This window comes from Sitodiplosis mosellana, unplaced genomic scaffold (assembly GCF_009176505.1).
Source record: "Sitodiplosis mosellana isolate CC-2019 unplaced genomic scaffold, AAFC_SMos_1.0 Smas_scaffold_6226, whole genome shotgun sequence".
Lineage (NCBI taxonomy): Eukaryota > Metazoa > Arthropoda > Insecta > Diptera > Cecidomyiidae > Sitodiplosis > Sitodiplosis mosellana.
This window is the reverse complement of record NW_022601467.1, coordinates 7,113,223-7,137,557: the sequence shown is the minus strand read 5'-3', so window position 1 is coordinate 7,137,557 and position 24,335 is coordinate 7,113,223. Positions and strand designations below refer to the sequence as shown.

The window sequence follows — 24,335 nt, the reverse complement described above, 5'->3', positions numbered from 1 at the left end:
TCGTTTCTTATTTAATCGTTTCTTTCGTTTTTTTTTCTCTCGCTCACTCTCTCTATGTCTTTTGATTTTTCTTTGAATGAAAAATTCATTCGACACGCTGAACTGAATGAAGAGAGCTAAAAAGAGAGAGAGAGAGAGAGAGAGAGAGAGAGAGAGAGAGAGAGAGAACGAACGGCGAAATAAAAATCGCGTGTGCACAAAATATCGCCTCGGGCGAATGTTGTTTCAAACCCACGCAAGAATTCGAAAATGGAAAATATTTTAAAATATTCAGCTGCAAATATTTACAATTTGTCTAATAAAATCTGGCCCAACTTCCATCGACACACTGAGAGAGTGCGCGCGGCGCGACCTATAGCTAGCTCATTCAGTGAAAATGAATTGAATTGTCTTGAATTTGTCGCACGCAATGTGCTGCTGCTTTGTATGCGCGTGTGTATGTGTAAATGTAAACTTTTTCCTCTCTCTCTCTCTCTCGGTGTATTTTGTGTAAAGAGTCTTAGCTGCTCAATTTCGGATCGAATGCGATTCACGTGCTTCCTATTCTCGAAAATAAACACAAACGGAAGAAAGAGTGCTTTTTAGTAAACATCATAATATGGAGACGCTTTCGGCGGGAGAATCTGTTCCGAAATTCTTCGAATTTCGCGCAGCGCGCGACTTTAATGAAATTTTGCTAATTTGTTTGCAAATGTATTTAATTAACTGACACTTGTTTTTTTTCCTTCTTCTTGCTTAATCGTCTCCGCGCTGCTCTCGACTCGCATTTGCAAATTTGCACAAACCGAACAACTGTATCATTCCGTTTGGGTGCGTTATTTTCTTCGATGTTTTGGGTGATGCGCTACTTTTCTGTCGCTATTATTCACACAACCAGTCGCTTTAGCGTTCCATCTCTATTACTCTGTCGTAATCATCATATTACAATATTCAAAGCAGCAGACGATGATGTTGAAGAAGAAATGGAAGAAGAAGAAGAAGTAGTAGTAGTAGTGGTAGGAGAAACAAAAATGTGCCTATTGAAATGTTAATGAAATAAATAAGTTTTGTTAATGCGATCGCCTGAAACACACTTGCGACCGCAACTACAAAAATAAACATGCCGTTCCTTCAATGGATTTTCAATTTTATATGGCAAATTAATACATTAAGCTTGCTTACGTGTGTAGATATTCAAGCGCAAGCAATATTCGCAAAGACGAAATACCAAAGGAGCGGCATACAGTTTCATTTTACTGAATAACAATATTATTCCATTCATAATGGCTGCTTCATTCATAAAAACCTTCGAATTATAGTTTTACACTTGCCCACTAGGAGCGTGATATAATTGTTACTCTCTGTGTACAAACACATTGAAAAACGGTTGATCGGTCGGTCGGTCGGTTGGTCGGAACGAGCAGTGAGCGAGCGCCCATGAACGGATGCGTACACTGCTTATATTTGTGTGCACATATGTGAGCTGAGGCAGCCGCAATGCCGTAGAAATCTTGTTTGTGTGTGTGTGTGTGTGTGTGTGTGTGTGGAAGCACACAAATCGCTTAGGCCGATATTTTAAAACATCAACGTGCGAATTCATATATACACTTCGTGCACGCTATCTCACTCTATCTCTCGCTCTATCGATGTTTCGATCATCCGTTTCGTTTCATTCCATTCCACATTTGATTTTCCACGGCAACGTATTTTTTCTTCCTCTTCTTCTTCTTTTATTTCGATCACATTTGCCGCAGAATATTCAACTTATATGTATACATATATGTGTGTTTTTTTGTCATTCTTCAGTCACATTTGCCTTCAGACGTGTCTTTCGGAGTGTATAAACATCATATAGCCGATATCTATTGATGAGCCGTAAATGAAGCTATGTTGGGATTTCCGGTCGAGTTTCGTCAAAGCGATTTCCATATTTTCGATATTTTGTGATCACATTTGGCGAAATGGAGAGCTCATGATCGTTTGCAACATGCGCCACAGTCATTGCAATCAAGATCACATTCGATCATCAAGATCGTATTTCTAATGCTAAAGGACACTTTTCAGCGAACGATTTTTATTTTTGTTTTTAGTTTTTTTTTTAACATAAAACATAGGCTATTCAATCGCTCACCACTGGATATATGGTGTGATGGCTCTCGACACGTACGTAAATCGTGTTCGTAAGCTCAAACCGAACGTATATTTTTTTTCTTTTTTTTTCGTCTTCTACTTCACAAAGATCACTCACAACATAAAACCTACATACATTCAACAGCATTGCGGATTGTGTACCCGTCATATCCTATACGGCTTACACAAGCATGCATTCGAAATACCATTAATACACAAATGATTGCCGTTTGCTTCGAAACGTATCGTATCGTATTGGGACCGTTTACGTATGGCTACGTTTTGTAGTTTTCAGTCGGATCGGTGTGCATGTGTGTTTGTGTGTTTGTATTAATGACAACGTCTTCTCCATCTTTTATTCACTTCGGTTTCGGTGGAAGAAATGTAAAAGTCATAGTACAGTAATGTTGCTTTTTTTTCATTTTTTTCTACTTGGTTCGTTCATATGTGGCACCAAGTTAATGAGGCTTTTGTAAGAGCAACAGCAACAGCAGCAGCAGCAACGACGACGACGTCGTCGTAGAGCCAACGATGTGGTTCTCGTTCACGTGTGTGCTTGTGTAGCCCGTTCACCGATTGTGTGTATGAGTGAGTGGCCGAGTAAGTGTTGGTGTGCACACGACGACATTCGCATCATTGAGACGGCCGTGTGTTTCCTTCTCTCGTCGTTCATAATCGTGCCCAAATCATGCAGCCGCCTGAATAAGCCGCATCATACGCAAGCACACCATCCACACATTGTCACATACCGCTGCCGCCGTCATCATCGTAGTTGTCGGTTCGGTTGTGTGTCTCTCAAATACACTCATATGGAAAGTCGAACACTAGCACAGCGCTGCATCTCTATCACACCGCTGCCGCTCGATTGCTGCGTAGAAAGGGAGCGAACGTTTTCATTAAAATAAAATGAAAAAACTTTGTGGCGAGTGAAAACGAATTCAATATATTTATCAGTCGCTTGAGATATTTCGCTTGTGGAGGATTGATTGTACTCGGGTTCCGTAAAAATTTCTTCTTTTTGAATATACATGCATATATACATACAGTTATACATACAGTGAAAAGTGTACGGACCTACTGAACGTATAGAGACGAGAGAAGCATACAAGACATAAGAAGAAAAAAAATCGAGTTTTTTTTTATATATATATATATTCATTTCGTTGGTTGAAGAAACGAAAAAATAGTTCACAATCATTTAAAGAAGAATGATCGTGATTTCAGTGTGGGACAGAGAGAACAGAAATGAAAAACAAGAAGTAAAAATTCCGGCAACTGAAAGTCAAATTGTAATGTAACCATATTTCGTTATTTTCGAAATGCGATGATCAGTGATTTCACTAAGCTTCCACTGCAATAAAATAAGTAACCGAGGCGCACACACACCAAGTGATCGAAAAACGAAGAAAACGTTGAACAAATTGCACTCGCACCACGATTTTATGAACGATTTTTATTTTTATTTTAATTCAAATAGAAAATCTGTGTTGCTCTGGTACTTCTTAATTTTATTTTATTATTTTTTTTTTTCTTCTTCGGTTGTTAAGTGTATGGTGTGTTGAGTTTTTTATATAGAGAAAAAAAGGAAAGAAAAAAAAATAAATAAACGAGAACAACAGAGATTTAACAAATGTGTGCGTTTGAACAATATATAAGTGTACCATGTAAAATACAACGTATACAAAGATAGATACCACATGAAGTTTTTTTTTCTTCTTCGGCTTAGTCGTTCGTTTGTTCAATTCAAATATATGCTCTTTACATAAGCCCGTGGAATAAGGAGTGATTACAACGGCTGTTGCAGCGCGATCATTACCGCTACGATACTGTCTTTTTTCTGTGTATAACTTGTGGGTTAAATGGTGTTTGTTGTTGTTGTTTTGCTGCTGCTGTTATTGGTAATAAAGCAATCGGCTACTGCCTAACCATCGATATATATATATATACACACACACACACACACACACACAATCAAGGCGATCGATGACTGAGTTGCACAATTTCGATCTGGAAGCCAACTTACCAAAGACCTAAATGCGTTTTCTTATGCTATGACAAACAAATAGCACGAAACAAAACAGAAAAAAGAAGAAGAAGAAGAAAATAACGAGCAAAAACGAGAAACGTATCGAAGAAAACAGAAAAATAAAACAAACAAAAAACTGTTTGTGATCATGCGATTCAGAATAACTTAACACACACAAAAATTCACGAAGAAAAGAAAAAAAAGTTTTCAAAAAATAAGTCATCAATACATAGGAATTTTGTCAAAAATCAAATCACAATTGATTTGAGAACACAAAGAAGCAAAATTCAAGACACAAGCGACACAACCGATAATGACAGTGACATGTGCTAACGAAAGATTCATTATCGATCAAATCGCGTGCTGAAAATATTCGACCGAACATTGAAAACCGCAACGAAATCAGTGCTCTCTCAATGAAAATTGCAAGCATTCTCAAGTGCCAGAGTAAAAAGAATCAGTGGTAGTGCCTGAAAATTTTGCATTCGTGTTCAAGAAGAAGAGAGAAAAAAAAAGTGCACCGCACTGAATTCTAGCCTAGAGAATAGAGAAGTGAAAAAAGTAAGGTGACAAAAAGAAAGTCATACGACGACAAAAGAAAGATAGAAGAAAAAAGAAGAATATATCTATCTACACATACATACGCATGCAAATAAAAGAGTTCGTAATAGTTTCTGTTCAAATCAAATGAAGACCGGAAATTAGCGAGAGAATAGAAAGAAAGAAAGAGAAAGAAAGGGGGAACTACGACGACACATGCAAAATAACAAACTGTGCCGCGCATACAATAATATCATTTATCGTGTAACGTAGAACATGAAGTGTTTTCTTGCACGTGGAATAAGTTGTTACATATTTTTTGGATTACAAGTAGATTGGATTACGACTAAGAAAACTTCTGAATTTTTTGTAAACTGTCAGCCGCTATTTCAATTAAATACGTAAGTCAATTCATTTCTAGTTTTCGGATAGTTATAGATATATTTCAATGTTGTGCGTAGTCAGACATAATTTTCATTTAAATAAACTAGAGAATCCATTTTGCTAGTTGAATTTTGATCGATCGAGAGATAGAAAGAGAGTAAATGAATTGTGTCATTGCATTTTAAGTCCGTAGGATTTGTTCAAGTATATTCTTCAATTGATCAAAGTGTTCAAATGGTCAAAATGTTGTCGGATCTATTGGATCTATCAGATGATAATATTGGCAGGTCTTCTAATTTATCTGGCATTTTCTATTGTTGTTGTTCTTCATATTATTTTTATTCAAAAAATTTTTCTTACCAAATGCAAAATGCTAAGCCTTATTTAAACCGCACAATTTTGTTCTCTTTGTTGATAGTAGATTTGCTTGTATAACGTATGCTAAAACGTTGGAAAATAATTTTTACTAAAACATAATTTAAACATCCGTATTCGAGAGTGAGGAAAGAGAAAAAAAAAACGTGCAACATCCGTATTGATTCTATTCTACTCGAAATGTGTCGTTTTTCTTCTGTTCTTATTTCAATGAATCGATTGTATTTTTCATTCATTCATTCATTCGATTCTTGGAACCACTCGATGGATTCATTGGAATGAATGAAATCGTACGATGATTATGACTTCTGACTGATTATCAAATGATAACTCGAAATTTTGATGAATGAATGAATCGATAATCAAATCAACAAAAATAAAGTTAATTTTCACGCAAACAACATCAGCTTGGCATGAAATGAAAGTCAAAAAGCTGAATACACAACATTTACCTAGAAAACAAACGTGAATAAAATGACGTACGGCCAACAACATGCCATTGCGTGCCGCAATTTGACTTGATAAAATTTTGCTGCCGATTGTTTTCGATAAAACTTAAAAAAAAAAAAAAATAGTCGTCACACATATCGTATTTGTGTTTGCTCATTTGCAAATGCCATTAAAACACATATTTCTGTGCATGCACGAATCGGATCGACATCTATATGGTCAACCATCGATTTTATGTGCATATTCATCGAACTGCGTTTGATATATTCAATTGACTTGTACTTCTACTTGGTCGAATTGTTGACCGTTTTCCTTTTTTACTCGTTTCAATCGACGAGGTTACGAACAAAATCGGCAAACAAAGCGAAGCATCAAGCAATTTATGGTAATCACAAATCGATTATATTTCCGGCTTTAGCATCAATCAATTGCAATACAATTTCCGAATTAACCTTCGTACATACAACACAATCGATTAAGTCAAGTCTCATTGCGCTCCGTTTGTGTGTTGTTTTTTTTTATTGTTTGTTATTTTGAGCTTTTCGACCAGCTGCAAAAAATCTGTTGTTTCAAATTATTTTTAGAAATGCCGACGTTTTCTTGGGTGGAAATGGTTGTCTTCGATTTTAATGTCCCCGAAAAATCAATAAAAGAAAGATAGAGGAAACACATTATAGGTATTGTCAAAGGTGAAATGGTGTAAGTGCGTATATATTCAGAAGCCATCATTTATTCACTTGAAAACGGTACTCATTAGTGGCTATCTTCGTTATTTGATATAATGCATTCACGCCAAATAGAAAAATCAATGCGTATCGATGGCAAACAGTCGTGTTTATCAATTCATTCATAAAATTGGTACGAAATAAAACCAAATATTGGCACTTCAAATGAACCAAACTGTGCACATTCCAATCGGAGCACAGAACCGATCGGAAATTCCGCCGTTTTGCATATCACACACAACGCAGAGACAAAAATGTGACAAAATTCAATGGGCATTTATTACACATTAATACGGTTTGTCTCATTCCATTACAAATCTGATGTCAGATGCCTGCGATGCGAATAAGCTCTGATCCCAATTGATTTAAATTTAAAGTTTTAATTTTAACTAAATTTCCATCGGTTGGACAGAAAAAAATACATAGCATTCGGTCGAGGTATTTGCAATGTGTGGTGTGCTGTTGTTACCGTGTGTATATACGCGCGCGCGTTCGAGCTCCTATGCATAAGTTTGCGTAAGAGCATTTTTAATTGCTTTAGGAAATAGATTGCCACTATTTTGAAAATGCGCCGAGAGCCTCGGAGATGCTCACAACGATTACGCCGACTTAAAAATTGTACTGTGTTCCCTCTATCTCTATAATACACTCTCTCCCTGTGTGTGTACGGTTGTACATGCGAATTTTTGAACAACAATACAGCAAAAAAAAATTGTTCATGTTGTCGCTGCTCGGCATCCAAAGAGTCACCGTTCCTTACTCTCTCAAAAATGTATGGGGAACATGTGGCTATAAGCCACATAACATTTATGTTGAAATATTACAAAAGTGCAAAGCGAAATAATTCTGTTGTGACATCGTCTTAAAATAAACATATGCGTATGCGTGGTCGATGCTGCCGCCACTGCTGCTGCTGCTGCTGTTGCTGCTATAAGTTTTCTGTCGCTTTGTATTCTCTTTTTTGCAGCAGCAGCAGCAGCAGCATCGACTCGAACATCGATGCAAAGGAGTCGTTGGCATCCTTTAATTTCACTTTTCACATTTTTTTTTTCACGCGCGCGTGTGTGTAAAACAGGATGTGTCTTCCTCATTTCGGTTCATTCATAATAATAAATACTTGTTCGTATGCGTCAAAAATCGGTGAGGTGCGTTACGAATTGCATTTAAGTCAATCGCTCCCCCTCTCGCTCTCTCTCTCTCTCTCTCTCTCTCTCTCTCTCTCTCTCTCTCTCTCTCCGTCCCAAGCACACTATCTCGGGCAACAAACGGAACGGCACATCGAATCGACAACAGCTTTGTAAAGTACAAGCCAAAAATAAATACACATTTATCTTGCAAATTGAATGCATTCTATAAGTAAAACTGGACATATTCAACGGATATTTACTGCTGCCTTTTTAAATTCCCATTTCAACCATTTTCTCTTCGTCTTTTTTTCATCATACACACAAGAAGAGAAACAATATTCTTTTTATTACATTGCATTGGCGGAATTTTTAAACGAATTTCATATTCACATTAACAACCATGCAGAAGAAGAGAAAACCAAAAAATTGGCGACTGCACACGTGAATGGTCGATCAAATAAACAAGCATGTAAATGAGAAATAAGAATATCAATTCATTAAATTCAGGCAATTGAAGCTGTGTGTGTGTATTTTTTTACCGCTCGAATGAAATGCTTCAAAAGAATCAAATTTACACCGGAAACGAGTTTTAATTTTCAGCGCAAATTTTCTTCAAAAACACCAAACTCTCTCTCTATTTTGCTCACTCTATGATTTCGTTGATTCGCGGCCCGAAGATGAAAACCCGAAAATAGAAATGCCGATCACAGCATCATGTAATTCGCAAGAAAAAAACAAAACTGTAACACAACACATGAACCCATTGAAAATGAAAAAAAAAACAGCGCCGCCGTAAATATTGATCCCGATTGAGGTAGTTTGTTCGGTAATCTCCTCAACAGCCCGTTTGAACGGGGTCGTGATTGTATTTTGTTTGCCCAGACTTATTATGATATCGCTCCACATCGTACACGTTTTTTTGCATGGTCCATATAACTAAACACACACTATACGCATCGTTTCGTATGTTTACGCTCGACTCGTTTCGAATCTGCTCAGCCGCTCTCTTTGCGCTCACAATAATACAATGTAGCTTCATGGTCAAAGACTGAAACACTGAAAATAAAAACACGTTCGACTTCCTTTTTCATTGCGTTCAGTCAGCTCCGTTTAATTTTCAATGAAATAATGTAATTTTATTCGCCTGTCACCTTTGAACTTGCTCCAAGTGATAATAATTAACATTTGTATGCGATCAATGGTCGGCACATTTGTATATATAGAAAACATCATGTGTGCCACATGCATTCCAATACAGTACACACAATGTGTCCGACAACAACGCAAGGATGTGTGCTGTGTGTTTGCGGCAAATCAGTTTCCGAGCCGAATTGAAGCTTGAACGAGACACAACGATCGATGCGAACAATACAATGGACAGAGATGAAAGAGAAATGGAAAAGGGATGTATGGATTGTATCAAAGACGATCGAACCGATTCTTTTTTATTCTCCTTCTAATCATCTAATTCACTTGCAATGAGAGATCGCTGTTGCTTCGAGTGCACAGCCAGCAAGCGGGCGAGTGAGCGAGCGAGCAAGGCGGGCGAACGAACGAACGAACGAACGATCGATTGAGCTAGAGAGAAATAGAGTGACGGATATTTTTGCTGGTGTTGTTGTTGCTTTTTTTGTTGTTGGTTTTGGAAGTTTTTCGCCTTTAGACAGCGCTGCCGGTCCAGTAAATATTGATATAGACAGACGCGTCGGGATCGCAACATGCGTATACAAAATGTGTTGCTTGTGATGTGTGTGTGTTGTGTTGATCACAGGAAATGTGAAGCTGTGTGCTCACATTCCGCGTATGAGTGTGAGCTCAAGCGGCACAGCGGCAATTTCTATCTTTCAATCTGTCTGTTTATTAAGCGTGGTGTATTTATAAAATTTGGCAAGAAATAAATCGGCTGCCGTTGAAAAACATTCTGAAATTATTTCGCCGCTGTCGAGCTCATGCTGCTTTTAAGCAATTTCAGTTTCTATTCACTTCGAGTGGAATTGGAGATGAAGCAAGTTTTTACAATTTATCAAAAAAAAAAATGAATCGCGAAGAAAACCTCGATCAATTTGTACTAATACCGTAATAGGACGTCTTGATGATTTCAATTCGGCTTATAGTTTCATTCACTCTTCGAATGTTGCTTTCGATTTTGTTAATGGAGCCTCTGCGAATCCATTTGAGTAACGATCAATTTTTTAGTTCCATTTGGGGTGACACTTCGGCTGCTTTTTGTTTTCGTCTGCGGAGCCGAACACCATAAGCATATATATGCAGTGAAATGATCATCACAACAATTTGTTGATCATTTTGAATGCCTCGCTCGGATTCTTTTTATTGCATATTAATATCGACCAAACTGCAAGACGTGCGCGCGTGCGCTTCTTCATCAACCAATTAGAAAGAGATGCTTGCATTTCTAGCATACACCGAGGAAGAGCGAGAGAGAGCGAGAGAGAGCGAGAGAGAGCGAGAGAGAGAGAGAGAGATTGAATAAAAGGGTAAAAAAGAGATGAAGTGTCGCTTATTTCTTTCCCTTTTTCCTGTTTCGCTGTTGATCGCCGTCATCGTCATCAACGCAGCCGCTCTCTTCCTCTCGCTCTTATACTTCTTTTCAATTACTTAGCAGTACATTTGAAGTAGTTCGTTGACACGATAATGTATTTCACGTTTACGTTTTTAGTTTCTTTCGCTGCTTTTTTACTCTCTCAGAGAGGCAAAGCCTCTGCTTGTACTTCATATGTTAGGGTACATTGTACTAGATGCGGAGGTATGGCGGTGTGCATTTGAGAACATGTGTACACACATGCAAGCCGCATAGTATTGTGTATGGATGCAGTGTATATATGCGTGGATACGCACGTACACATTGATGAATTGATCTTAAGAATTAAACTCCAATGAGTTTCTTTGTTAATGAAATCAATCGTCTGTTCCTTTGAATTTATTCTTTCATTCTCTCTCTGTGTGTCTGTCTCTGTTTCGCTCTGTATCTGTTTCTATACATTGTTTGCTGTTTCTTTTTAACATGAGCGATACGTAACGCATGTCCAAATCGATGTGATTGAGAGAATAGCGCTCTCGAGAGCTCAATGGGCATTCTTTTCAACACATGTTGAATTCACTCATATGTAGCTACTAACTCTAAATGTTCTCAGTGATCGTGATAAATGAACAGTGTTTCAACTGGATCGAAGAACTTTCAGGGAATTGGCACGAAATGTTGACATTGTGTCGTTGCATCAAATTAATCGAATCAAATCGAATCGATTCTAATCATGTAGAGTTCAATTTTCTTTGACCTATCGATCTCTTTTTTTTAACAATCACAATTGATTTTCTTGGATTTTCTCACTTGCACAATGACGAAGAAATTATAAATTTTTCAAACGTTTTTTTCCCTTGCCTATTTCAAATCGAAATAATTTAACAATAGCGATCATGTCAATAGTGTGTACGATCGATTACAGATGTTTGGTCGTAGTTCACACAGGAACAACTGTTTGAATTCGGGCTTAAACGCGAAGGCGCCAAGGTTTGATCCTAGTTGAGAACGGTATTATAGTGTTTCCGTTGCTTAAAGGATTATAACGTTGTTTTTGTATAATTTTTCTGATAGACACGTAGATAAAACGGGATATATGATCAATTCTCTGTGTTTAACAGATTATATTTTGGGCGATGATGGCAACGCTTACAGTTAAATTGAGTATTTGAAGGAAAAAAAGAGAAAAAGAAAATTAAGCAAACAAATCCATTGAGAAAATTTTTCACATCTATTTGTTAGCAATAAGCATCACACACATGTTCAGAAATCACATTTTAGAAAAATCGGGCGTTTTCTTTTCCGAAAAAAATCTCGCTTTTTCTTTTACCCAGCAGGAAAAAAAGGAGAGAAAAAAAACACAACGAAACGAATGAAAGGAAGCATGGAAACATTGATTTTTTTGTCTTTTTTTTCTCTCTCTCTCTCTCTCTCTCTCTCTCTCTCTCTCTCTCTCTCTCTCTCTCTATTGGCGTAGTATGTGTAATAGAGCCCGTATGTTTTCTCCTTATGACACGAAATGCACGAAAATGTTTGTTTTCTTTTATCTGTCTACGTGTAACAAGTTTTCCTCTACATTTACACACTGCAACGTTTTTGAACGGTGATACAAACCCGGTTTTGAATACGTATAGGCTTGAATTTATACGAAGAAGAAAAAAAATAACACACATATGTATATAGTAGGTATGTATGTATACTGTATAGTGAGTTGAAAGAGAACCAAAAAAAGAAAACATGTTGAGAGTGTCGAATATATAGTACGTTCATTGAGGGCTATTTGAAAATGTTTGAATCGTATATTCTTTTTCTCTGCTATTCAGAATTCTACATACTTGACTTTTGATACGTGGGTAGAATGTGATGTAGTCGTCGACGTCGACGTCGTCGTCATCGTCATCGTCATCGTCATCGTCATCATCATTGCTGCTTCTTTTTTTCTTTTTGAACGAAAAATAAAATCAATGTGTTGATTTTGCGTCTTTACTTGATTTGATTTCTGATATTTTCAAATACAAACTTCGAATTCAGTACCGAAAAATTACGTAAACTTTAATTATGGGTTTGAAAATTTAGCACAGAATTCGGGATGAAGTAAATAGAAAAAGAGAGAGACACACACACACACACACACAGAGAGAGAGAGAGAGCGATCAGAAAAAAACATGAATTAAAATTCAGCCTTAAATCGTTCAGGGTCTCAAGCAAACGGCATTTTCATTCATCATTTACTTAAGTATTCTTATTTCAACCATTTCGGTTGAATCTTTCGCATCAAAAAACGGTCGCACATGTGCACACAGATCGATTTAATTGAGCAACCTTTGCGTTCATTCCGAATGTGTTTGACAATTTTTTGTTTTTCTTCTTCTCTTGCCTCGCTTCGCGCTTGAATAAGCATTGAAATCACATCGTAGAGTGCATTAGGTGTGGAATAACGAAGTGAGAGATAAAAAAGAGAGACAGAGACAGAGAGCGCCCGGTGCACAGAAGAGATGCACTTACTAGAAAATGAGATTCTTTTGATTTTTGTTTCCATGATGTTTTGAAGATTCTGTGCACCCGCTGGTTTGACTACCTGGTTGTGCCTGATCAACAAAGCCGCATCAAACCAAATATATCGACAATATTTTATCTATGGTATAATCGTAAAAAATCGAGAATTATTTTGAACTCGAAAACGAAGGAAAACAAAACGTTTAGTAGACAAAGATTGAATAGTGAAATAGGTATGCACTCAGGAGAAAACATGAATAAAAAGGCACAAATACACACGCACGGCACAACACGAAAACTGAGAGAATACAAGGAAGAAAGACAGTATCAAGCACACACATTGAAATCGAATCTTTCGAGAGAGAAAAAATGAAGAAAAAAACAACAACAGCAACAACAACAAAAATAGTTGTGTATATATTGAGAGACTGCACATCTGTTCATTTTAAATTCTAAATATTCTATTTAGCTGGTACGCATCACAAATACACATTATATCATGAATATGCCCACAATGAAACGACAAAAGTCGAATCTAAATTAAACGATATGACACAACGAACATCATCCATCCGTTGTCGCAGTCTTGGAAAATTAATGCGATATCACAATAGCGGAAACGGCATTGCCATCACGAGCTCATAGTTTGAATGAACAAAATTCTAACGACAACAACAATACAAATTAAAGAATAAAAAAACTGAGTGACAGAGAGAGAGAGAGAAGAGAAGAGAAGAGAATACACACGCTCTAGGGTCACTATAATAGACTGGACGACAATAATTATTTCGTATAGGTATAGCACAGCATTCATTTTTTTCGATCTGTAACAATAGCACATACAGAGAGTGGAATCATTTATTATATTGATTTTGAGTGGACAAATGTTCTTGCGTAAATTCAATCAATTTCTTCGTCTTTTTGTTCGATTGTTGTTGTTATTTTATTGAGAAAATTGGGGAAAAAATATCAATAAATTAGTGTTAATAGGCATCCTTTTCGCCTGCTAATTCTCTACCCGCCAGGTCAGGTTACAACTTGAACGAAAAAGTGCATGCACAATTGTATCGTAAATATCTCGTTTTTGAATGTATGCATATGTGTGTGTGTGTGTGTGTATGGAGCAAAATCTGTGTTGAATATAATTTTATACAGAGAATTGAGAACTTTGTAATTAGACGCACGACAAAAAAAATTACGAAGACTTGTAAGAAGAAGAAAACAACAACAAAAAATCAACGGTTACGCTGCATTCATGTTGAATCAACATTGTTGACGCATATGCACTGTGCACTCTATATTTATCAAGTTATTTTTCGTGAAACTATGTATAGCACTGACAAAATAGACAGGCATTCACATGCGAACAGAGACAAAATTGTACACGATGAGTTGAAATATATATCGGATCTAGGTCCGGAGAAGTCACCGAGATGTTTTGGCCTACGAAATGCTCCACTCTCTGTCATGTCTCGATTGTGTGTGTGCGTTTGCAAACGAACAATGCTGTCTCTATCTCATTGGCAGCTCTCTTTCCCCCTTGCTCAACTGAGCAATTTACTTCTTTGTCTCTTCACCTTTCTCTCTCTCTCTCTCTCTCTCTCCCTCTCTCTAGATCAACCGCTACCAAGAAAAGTTGACACATTTTTGTATAACGACACATACAAAACGAAACGATTTGAGCAAGAGAGAGAGAGAGAGAGAGAGAGAGAGAGAGAGAGAGAGAGAGAGAGAGAGAGAGAGCGTTTCAGCACACACTGAATGAAATGCATCGAGTTTTCTATGATATTTTGATGCAATCATCTTTTGGAAAACGATTTAAGCGACTAGTTTGTGTAAATAAGATCATGTAAAACTGTTGTATGAGCTTCTTCGAAAAACCGATATTCTGTAAACTGTTGATAACAAAAAAAGAATCACAAACATGAGAAGAAGAAGAAGCAGCAGTAGAGAAAAAAAACAATGATCATTCTTTGAATCACGATCGGGCTGCATCCATTGATCGAATATTTGTTCATGTGCATTCATGTTGTAGATGCGAATTTTTGGTGTTGAAAATGGAAAGAACACAGTGACGTCGAAAAAAAGAGAAAATAACAATAAACATTTGCCTGTGCATTTCCGTGGAAATGCTCAGACTGTAAATGATCGTGAACATTTTGATCGGCTCAATATCCTAAAATATCACTTGAATTTTGAAGTACCCATTCGCCATTCGTCGGATCATTTTGACGATTGCTTGGGCCATCATGAAATCGGATAGCAAATCAAATTGAAACGGAAACGAAATTTTCTTCTTTGAAATGATTGCTACTGATTTTCATTTCGGCAAAAAATTTCGTGGTAGCTTTTTTCTTTCTGACAATAATGAGTTGTGCCATAAAATCTCGCCCAGATAATGATGACGTGCTTAACAAAGAAAAAAAAACAACAAAATATCGAAAGCCAAGATAGAGAGACAACGCAAGAAGAAAAATGAACGAAAGCCAATTCGGAGCTGTTCAAAATGTTATGAAACTTCGTAAAAATGTGTGTTGTGTGTGTATAGGAAGAGAAGAGAAGACGAAGAGAAAAAAAAATTCCTGAAAATTTCAAAGAATAGACGTAGAACGCATTTAATACACACGCGTACTTCACTGCAAAAAAAACAACAACAACAAGAGAAGGAAAATAAATGAACGAAGAAATAAAGTTGAATAACAGCAAAAACACAATGCTAAAGCGCAACGTACGAAAGCAGATCCTTTCTCACACGGACGCTCTTTTGTTCTCTTTTCCTCTAACACGTAAATCATTGTGTTCACTTTTCGCTTCTTGATTTGCGTAAGCAACGTGAAAGGCAAAGCAGCGGCAGCAACAACAACACAAAACTGAAACAACAAGCTCGATGCACGCTTGCCAGTGTGTGGTATTTGAGAGTGAGCTCGTACGCTATTATTAGCATTTCATTCATACAAAATAAACCATCAATCACAACGTAAAATATGGTAAAACATAAAAACACTCTTCTTCAGCCCAACGCTCAATCAATGTAACGATCGAAATCAAAAAACTGTATGAAAACCATTGAATTGTGGAATCTTTTTTTATTCTTCTTTCCAATTTACTACCACCACTGCATTCGATTCACACCAAACACATAAAACGCAAAACAAGAAGTATGTATGAAGAGGTAGAAAAACCATTTCTTGGAACGAAAAATCGAAAACTCGCTGTGTGTTTTGACATTTTTGCAGAATGTGTTGCATGGTCGTTATACGAAATGAAAACGAAGCAATCGACGATGATAAAGTCGCAATTATTTTTCGTTTTTTTTTTCTCGTTCGCATATCAAGAAATCGAAACTATGTTGCACATTCAAATGCACTTTTTGTTATTTAACCTCCATTTTTTTTTATATTTCGGCATTGATGATAAGATATGATATGTAGTGTGTTGAGTATGTGTGTCTCCATTGAAACAGAAGATAAACAGAAGACGTGTTTACGATAAATAATACACAATGTTAAATAAGAACATTGAAGGTTCCCCTTTAACTCTTGTGTCGTGCGTTGTGTTTTTATTCTCTTCACCGTTCAATTTTTTTCATTGCAAATTAAACACAAAATGTGTAACATTGATTTCGTTTACTTTTCACATTACACACACTCTTTGATGCTCGATGCGTTTTTTTCTTGTTCTTTTCATTTTACAATGCGACAAGAAATTGAATGCACGCTTGGACTTGATATAATTTATCAAACAAATACTTTTGCACAATCGCTTGCAATGTGAAAGGCTCTAATTTGTTTACTAAGTCGTGTCTTATAGGAAATCTTATTCAGTAAATATGCGATAAAATTAAAAACGTAATTCTTTCGTCGGCAAGAAAAAAATAATGTGTAGTAGACAAACGATAGAAGCACATTTTCAACTAAATTTCTTACGGCGTTATTCTTAGATTTGATGATAGTAATACGTATATTCACACATATTTCGCATTAGATCATCAGCTAATGGGTAAAAATTTACTCTTTTATTCTCTCTATTTACAGAAAGCGCTTACCATGACGAATTTTCAACCAACACCACATTTGGACTAAACGAACATTGTTTTGAAAATTAAACTCAATTCAGTCGCATCAGAATATAGAACGTATAGAGAGAAACGGAACAAAAAAATCGAGAAAAAGAGGAATTGGGTGCACGTCTTTTGGTACAGTTCGGTGTTTGAAAAACAAAAAAGGGAAATACGTACATAGTTTTTAGTGTCATCCACATCGGCCACAATATCGCCAGAAAGAAGAAAAAAAAACGACAGAGAGAGAGAGAGAGAGAGAGAAAGGGAAAGATAGAACGAAGCGAAAAGAAAAACAATCATCCAGAATCACACCTATCAAATATGCTAAAATTCGTAGTATGGTGATTTCCATAGCATGGTAAATACCATAAAATGGTAAATTCCATAAAATGGCAAAGCATCATTCAAATCCGCCACCAAGACCACCAAAACCACCAAAATCGAATTCGATACGAATGTCAGAACCGCCAATGTCAGAGCCGCAAGCATCAAAAGAAGCTGAAAGTGAAACAACCCTTCCGCCTTTACAGCCGCGACAAGCTCATCAAATACCTCCACCATTGCCACCAGGTAATTTAATACATTTCAATGCTTAATACGTATACGGTGACGCACACACGCACACACGTATATGGTGGCACAAACGCCTCCTCGTGTCTAGTCAAATTTTCGCAACTCAGTGTGCTGTTTATATATTCCATTCTAATTCATTCATTCATTCTTCCATCCACTCATTCATTCATTCGATTCATGTCAGTTGAAATGACTTTCGAAAGAACATTCTTATTTTATTTTTTTGCATTAGTTCCATTGAATGGTTGTTCATTTTTTTTTTACTCTTTTTCTCGGCATGTTTCGTAAAACAGTGACGCAACAAGTAGGAACATTCGCAGTATTCTCAGGACAACATACACATTCTCCTCCGTCGGCACAGCAATCAATTCAGCACGAACAGACGCAGACAAATAACAACAATATTAATAACAGGTAAGACGAATGAAACAAATACGTCGATTTCGATTGAATTTATTATTCGGTTTCGTTTTTTGTGGAATCGCAATTTGTGAACCAAATCTCAATCTTCAAATTTATATGAATTTCTATCGTTGTTTCTCTTTTCGTTAGATTTCAAGCGACAACGCTCCCGATTACTGTACCACTTACATCGTCGAGTTTTTCGCGACGGAGACCGCCACCGCCCGGTTCAGCGCTGCCCATAATATCATCACTTACATCATCAACATTATCAACCCAGTCAAATAATAGTCAACATTTGGATACGCAAATATCTCCAGTCACACTGGCGGCGCCGAGACCGGAAACAGAACGGCTCGCAAACGAGTATGTGGATACGCCTTTCCGAACACCAAAATTATTGGCTCGACTTCATCATGCAGGAGTTCATTCAACGCATCGGTAAGTTGAATCAATTCATTTGGACGCTGGTTTCTTTTTCTCCTCATTTCAATGATCAATGCATTTGCACAAGATTTTTTTTTCATTTGAGACTAATTGTGATTTCTTCTTGTTCTTGATTTTCTTCACCTCGAATGAAACGAAAAAAATAAACAGAGACTCAGCAATCGTTGCAACTCACCAGTCAACGCATAGTAATCGGAATGGCGACCGAACGGGCGTCATCGGTGGGGACAAGCATCCGTCAAATACGATTGGTGCGGTAACGGCGGCTCAATCGGTTGATGTGAAAACGCATCCATTTGTTAGTCGAACGCCGAATGCGGCCGTTGCCGATTGCTCAAATTTGGGCCGTGCACGAAATTCGATCATTGACTTAGCCTTTTTCCCACATGAACTTCGTGACAGACATGGTGGTGATAAGGCCATTCGTTGCACAGACATTCCCGCTGCGATGCGAGCAAACCCAAATAGGTGCGATCGAAGCAACGTGTTACCGATTACAGCGATTACGAAGCAACCGTTGCCGTTTTCAAAAGACTCGTCGGCGGCCGGTCTACATGAAGACGTCGACATTCATCCGGCAAACGGTGAAACGCTAAACTCGATAACATGTCCAACATGTAAGCGGTGTCGATGCGAAGAGTGCCAAAGGCCGAGACAGCTACCATCTCGTTGGGTGTGTGACAATACATGCTTGTGTAGTGCCGAAACGTAAGTGTCTAATCACAATTGGCTTTTTATTTTAGTCCGCTTCACATGCATTCGGTGCGGTGCATCTGATTCACATTTGAATAAGCTTATGCTTCCGATCATATTTCGACGATTTGCTTTTTTTCCCTTTAACTAATGTCTCTTTTTATTCTGTCTCCATTTCTTCCCTCTCAACGCGCACAGGATTATCGATTACACATCGTGTTTGTGTTGTGTGAAAGCCCTATTTTACCATTGTTCCAAAGACCACGAAATTGAGTGCGAAGGCGACAGTATATCGTGTGCGGATGATCCATGCTCGTGTCTGCCGCACAAACGAACTCAGAGATGGGCTTGGTTGAGTGCATTATCAATAGCATTGCCATGTCTATGGTTTTATTGGCCGATGCGCGGTTGCGTTGCCATATGTGCAAAGTGCTATGCTAGACATTCGCGGCATGGTTGTCGGTGTCCCGTGCAAAATTCAAATAAATCTACAATTAATAACATTAGCAGTAACAACAGTGGTACAAATAGCACACGAATTAATCGGACTGGTGATTTAACACCCGAAAAACGTTTGCTCGATTCAAGTCCTGAATTCTAAATTATTACTATTAGTTAAAACAAAACAAAACAAAACAAAACAAAACAAAACAAAACAAAAAACAAATGAAGTAAACAAAAAGCAGACCACAAAAAAAAAGTTTAATGTGTCTACCCGCTGTACTGTGCACACATGTACATAAATCTCACGACGGAGAGCGGATATACTACAGCCATACGGCTGCCGGGCGTGCACACGTACGATCACGTCGCAGTCGCTACCCTCGGTCGACGAGAATCGGACTCGGTCAGTTGAGAGGCCCTCGAAAGTATATGCGTTCCAGTTTGTATTAAATACAAAACGTGTGCATTCGTCGCCTTGCGAATTATACGAAGAGGCAGAATGAAAAATATTCGAGTCGAGCGAACGAAACTACAGACACGCACACACAGTCGATTGATTCGTTTGTATGCATTGTGTCATCGATTCAACCGAATGAATTCGCACAAAAAGAACGAAATCGTAACACAGAGGTTTTTGTTGCCAAATCAAAATCGCACCCATACTAACAAATCAATTGACAAATATTCAAACGCGCATCGATCGAGCACCGTATTTGAATTTATTAACTGTGTGAGACCAACAAGAACAACAAATAACAACAAACGGGGAAAGCATACAGCAAATTCATTATCGAATAGACGCGGAGACAAGCCAATTCCAATCTAACATTGAATGCAATGGAATCGAATCGAAAAAAAGGGGAAAAAACACAAAAAATAATAATTTTACGAAATTAAACCAATTCATCTATACAAAGTAATATATATAATACACAAAACAAAAAATATATATGCGTCTCCGACCCCGGAAGCATCTTGGCACGTTGTTCAATGACATAACAAGCCGAAATGCTTTCCAGATAGGCCGAAAAAATATAAATATTCAAACAAACGAAAGAAAAACTAAAATGAAAATGAAAATACATATGTGTAACCAAAGACTGCAACATAATTAAAATTTAGGTTTTTTTAATTATTTAAATACATGGCAAATTGAAGAAGAGTGAACGAATAAAACGCGAAAAACAAATGAAAATTTAACGTGTGTGTAATATCATCCAGCCAATATAAACGCTCTGTCATCGGTTGAAAATACTGACATAAATGATGAATAAAGGGAAAACCAAAGTCAGTCACATCAGTTTGATTTGATGTAGGTAGATATCAAACGACGACCGCACGGATACACCAAAATAGCCACGACTCTGTTACATTGTTTTAATTCATGTCATTGAAATGGACACGAAAATTTGAGTTAAAATTCGGTTTTTTTTTGTCCGTGCTGCTGCATTAAAGGGATTTTATCTATTAACTTCAATTCATAACAACTAACAAAAAAAAAAGGTAAAACTAAATATTAAACATACCGGTAATAGGCGATCGCAACGATCCACACACACACACAAAATAATAGAGAAAATGCAACAGCTTCTGTTTTTCCGAGGTCGAAACAAAAAAGTAATAGCACGCGGCTTTTGTCTCGGTGTGTATGTGTGATATATACTTATATTCTTTTTCATCTCAACTCTTACTCATGAGAAAAGCGAACTTTTCGATTTTTTTTTCTTTTAATTTTTCCCGTATCAAACTGTTTTTTTTTTATTTTCTCTGTTTAATAAATTTTATTTCAAAATGAAAAAAAGAATTTATTTCTTTGACTTTGCGGATAAAACAAATATTAACCACAAACATAAATGGTGCGATGTGCTTTTGTTGTTTATTACAACATTCAAAGTGTAGTGAAGAATCACTCTAATCACATTCAATAACCACTTTCCCAAAAAATACTCTCTCTGCGTGTGTAGTTGACTGGATTTAAAGCAAAATACGAACAAAAACACGTCAAAATCAATATTCATCAATAACAATGTTCAGTACATCAACATCCCGAATCAAATGAACCACGAACAATTTGAAAATAAGCATTTGATAAGTTTTCAACTCAAAACGATTGTATTTTTCCTCTTCGAAACCATTTTCACTCTTTTCTTTGGAAATTTCTATTTCGCCAGTTCGATATTTTCGGTTGTACATTCTGAACTATTTCAATTCAATGGAATTAGGTTTCTCTCTCCCTCTCTTTCACTTATTTACTCATTCACTCACTCACTCACTCCTTTTATCTTCAGTTTTATCGAATCCCCTGTTAATTATTCATTTATGTTGTGCACATCAGTTCATTCTTCAATCAAATATTCCCTTAATTTATTTCCATTTGTTCTACGCTTCGTATTTGCACAGTTGTTTGTCCTTTGCAAATAAAGCGGATTTTCTTTTTCGATCTCGGCACCAATTAGTTCATTGCCCCGGCCGCCTTTCGAAAACTCCTCTTGCTTTACGCGAAAATGCAATTTCAAGTGTGTCAAGTCTCTCTAACTGTGTGTGTGTGTTATCTTTGTTCAAATTTCCAACGAGAAAAAGAAAAGAGTGGTAAAGTTTGGTTAACAGGGCAGATTTGTTGTTTATTTTTTTGAATTTGATTGTCGGGGTTTTCCGCAAATAATCCGTGCAGGTGCATCGAAAAAATTCAAATTGAACATTTTCATAAAAAAAACACCAATTTCAAAATCAAATGAAGATTCGAGAAGAAAAAAAAGAAGGAAAAAATTGGAGAGAAACGCGAAAAACAAACATTTAAAAAAATATATATGAATGATATTTCATCAGTATTATCTAGTCTCATAAAACAAAAACTCATTCACTTATGATTGAACACAAATTTATTTAAACGACCATACATACTCTGAGTAAATTTGAATGAGGATGTGTTGTTACTTGTTTCGTTCACAAGAAAGAAAGAAAGAAATGGAAAAGAAATGAAAAGCAAAGCATCAAAAGTTGAATAATAATAAAATACGAAAAAAATGAAGAAGAAGAAAAAGATCGAAACTGTAAATCTTAATTTAGGTAGTTAGCTTCGTTTGTTTAATTAACACAATTCTTCTTTCTTTCTTTTTTAGAAAAAAGAAAATTCAATTTTAGCTAGACGAACAAAATTATTGAAAAATAGAAGAATGGCATAGAAGAAAGCTCTGAAACTTATACACAAACACACATACCTACAAACAGAGAATAAATCGTAGCCACAACGTTTTGTGAAAATACGCAGAAAATCGCATTAATGCTAATTAATCCAAAACAAGTACATAATAAACTCGTGCTCGAACACAAACACACACACACACACACACAAACACCAATTTTTGGTGGGAATATCCTCTAATTTTTCTTTCGAAACAAATGCAATCGACTAAGCGAGAATTCATCGGCCTATCAAATTTAATCAGTGACAAATAAAAATGGTGTACGACGGTGGTGGAGTTTTCAATGCAACTTACACTTAGATTTGGAAACTTTGTCAACGTCATCGATACACAAATTTTTATTTTCTTCTTCTTTGTCATCGTTGGCGAATACTTCAATGAGCGAAACTGTTTTTTCCGACTTGAGTTTCTTTCTTTCGTTTTTTTTTCCTTCAAAAAATCGTTTTCGTTCGATTTCATTCGATCTCTCTCCCTCTCTCTGGAGAAAGAAAACGCCGAATGGAACGAGTGAAATATTAAAAAAAAAAGCATTTTTCAAAAATAACACAAATGCAAGAAATAGGGAAACAAATGGGAAACGAAGCTCATAGCTGTTCGATGGCATAACGATTGAAAAATTCGGAGGATACATAAAGGAATTTTGTTGTAAATGATTGTAAATAATTTGAAACTATGTAATAAATAATTTGTAAAACTAAATGATGTGGTGAGAAAATTGAAAGGAAGAAACGAAAAACAGAAGATAAAAAGAAAACACAAGAAAATGAAGGAGAAGTAATAATGATGGAATGCGCTGTATAGGTATATTTTAAGAAACTGAATGAAAATACACACACGCAAACAAACAAACAAACACACTAGTAGAAATGTTTAAGAAGTTAGGCAAAATAAAAGAATTAAACGAAAATGGAGGAGAATAAAAGAAGAAGAAAACGGAACGAATCGAATTGTTTTGAAGATAGGAAACACTAACTTCCATGTATGTTTCATGTATTATTATATATCCCGAATGCTTATTGAGAGAAATTAATTGATAACAAAAACAAAACTAATTAAATTAAATGGAAACGCATATTAAAAAATAAATGGAAAAATAACAGTAATTTAATAAAAAAAAGTGGAAAAAATTGTTATGATTTTAAAAAGTAAAACAAAACAAAAATTATAATTACACATATTCATAAGAGAATAATATAATTATATATAAATTACAAAAGACGTTTTCATTTGTTTGTTTTTCTTTTTTCTGTTGTCCCCTATAAATTCGTGCTTGGATTTTTCCTCGATCTTTCCCTGTTTGTGTTCATCCCTGTCTGTTGTCAACTTTGTCGGTGGGCCGGTTTGGCCCAAGTTTGTGATGCAAAGATAAAAACCGAAATCCGAAAATATGCGCGACGAATTTGAATGAAACGCTTCCAAATGTGCGTCATGCGCGATTTACATCAACACTTCACTCTAGCTGACAATGGGCGATTTCGATGATGATTTCTTCGTATTGGCGTTTCATTCTACATATTATTTGTGCGTATGAATGCGACTTTTTCCGATTTTGCTGCTGCTGCTGCTGTTGCTGCTGCTGCCTCTGCCACTGCTTTTTTTTCTTCCCTATTTTCATCATGCTCTGCTTTCACGTGTGTGGACCGAAATTATTTTTACGCTTTTGGCTCTACGTGCACAAACAAAACGACTGTGTACGTATATATAAACACTGTGGTAATTTGAAAAGCTAATTTTAGCCTATT

At 36.5% G+C, this 24,335-nt stretch overlaps 1 protein-coding gene across 1 annotated transcript; it reads left to right on the top strand.

The window, feature by feature from the left end:
* The first annotated feature begins 3,061 nt into the window (after window positions 1-3,061).
* LOC129577808 (protein sprouty) lies at window positions 3,062-23,811 on the top strand. Its single transcript, XM_055465403.1, has 6 exons — window positions 3,062-5,076; window positions 16,806-17,401; window positions 17,698-17,818; window positions 17,957-18,247; window positions 18,404-18,961; window positions 19,145-23,811. Exons 2-6 carry the CDS (start codon window positions 17,221-17,223, stop codon window positions 19,545-19,547), a joined length of 1,554 nt encoding a protein of 517 aa, XP_055321378.1. The 5' UTR covers window positions 3,062-5,076; window positions 16,806-17,220; the 3' UTR covers window positions 19,548-23,811.
* The last annotated feature ends 524 nt before the right edge of the window (window positions 23,812-24,335 follow it).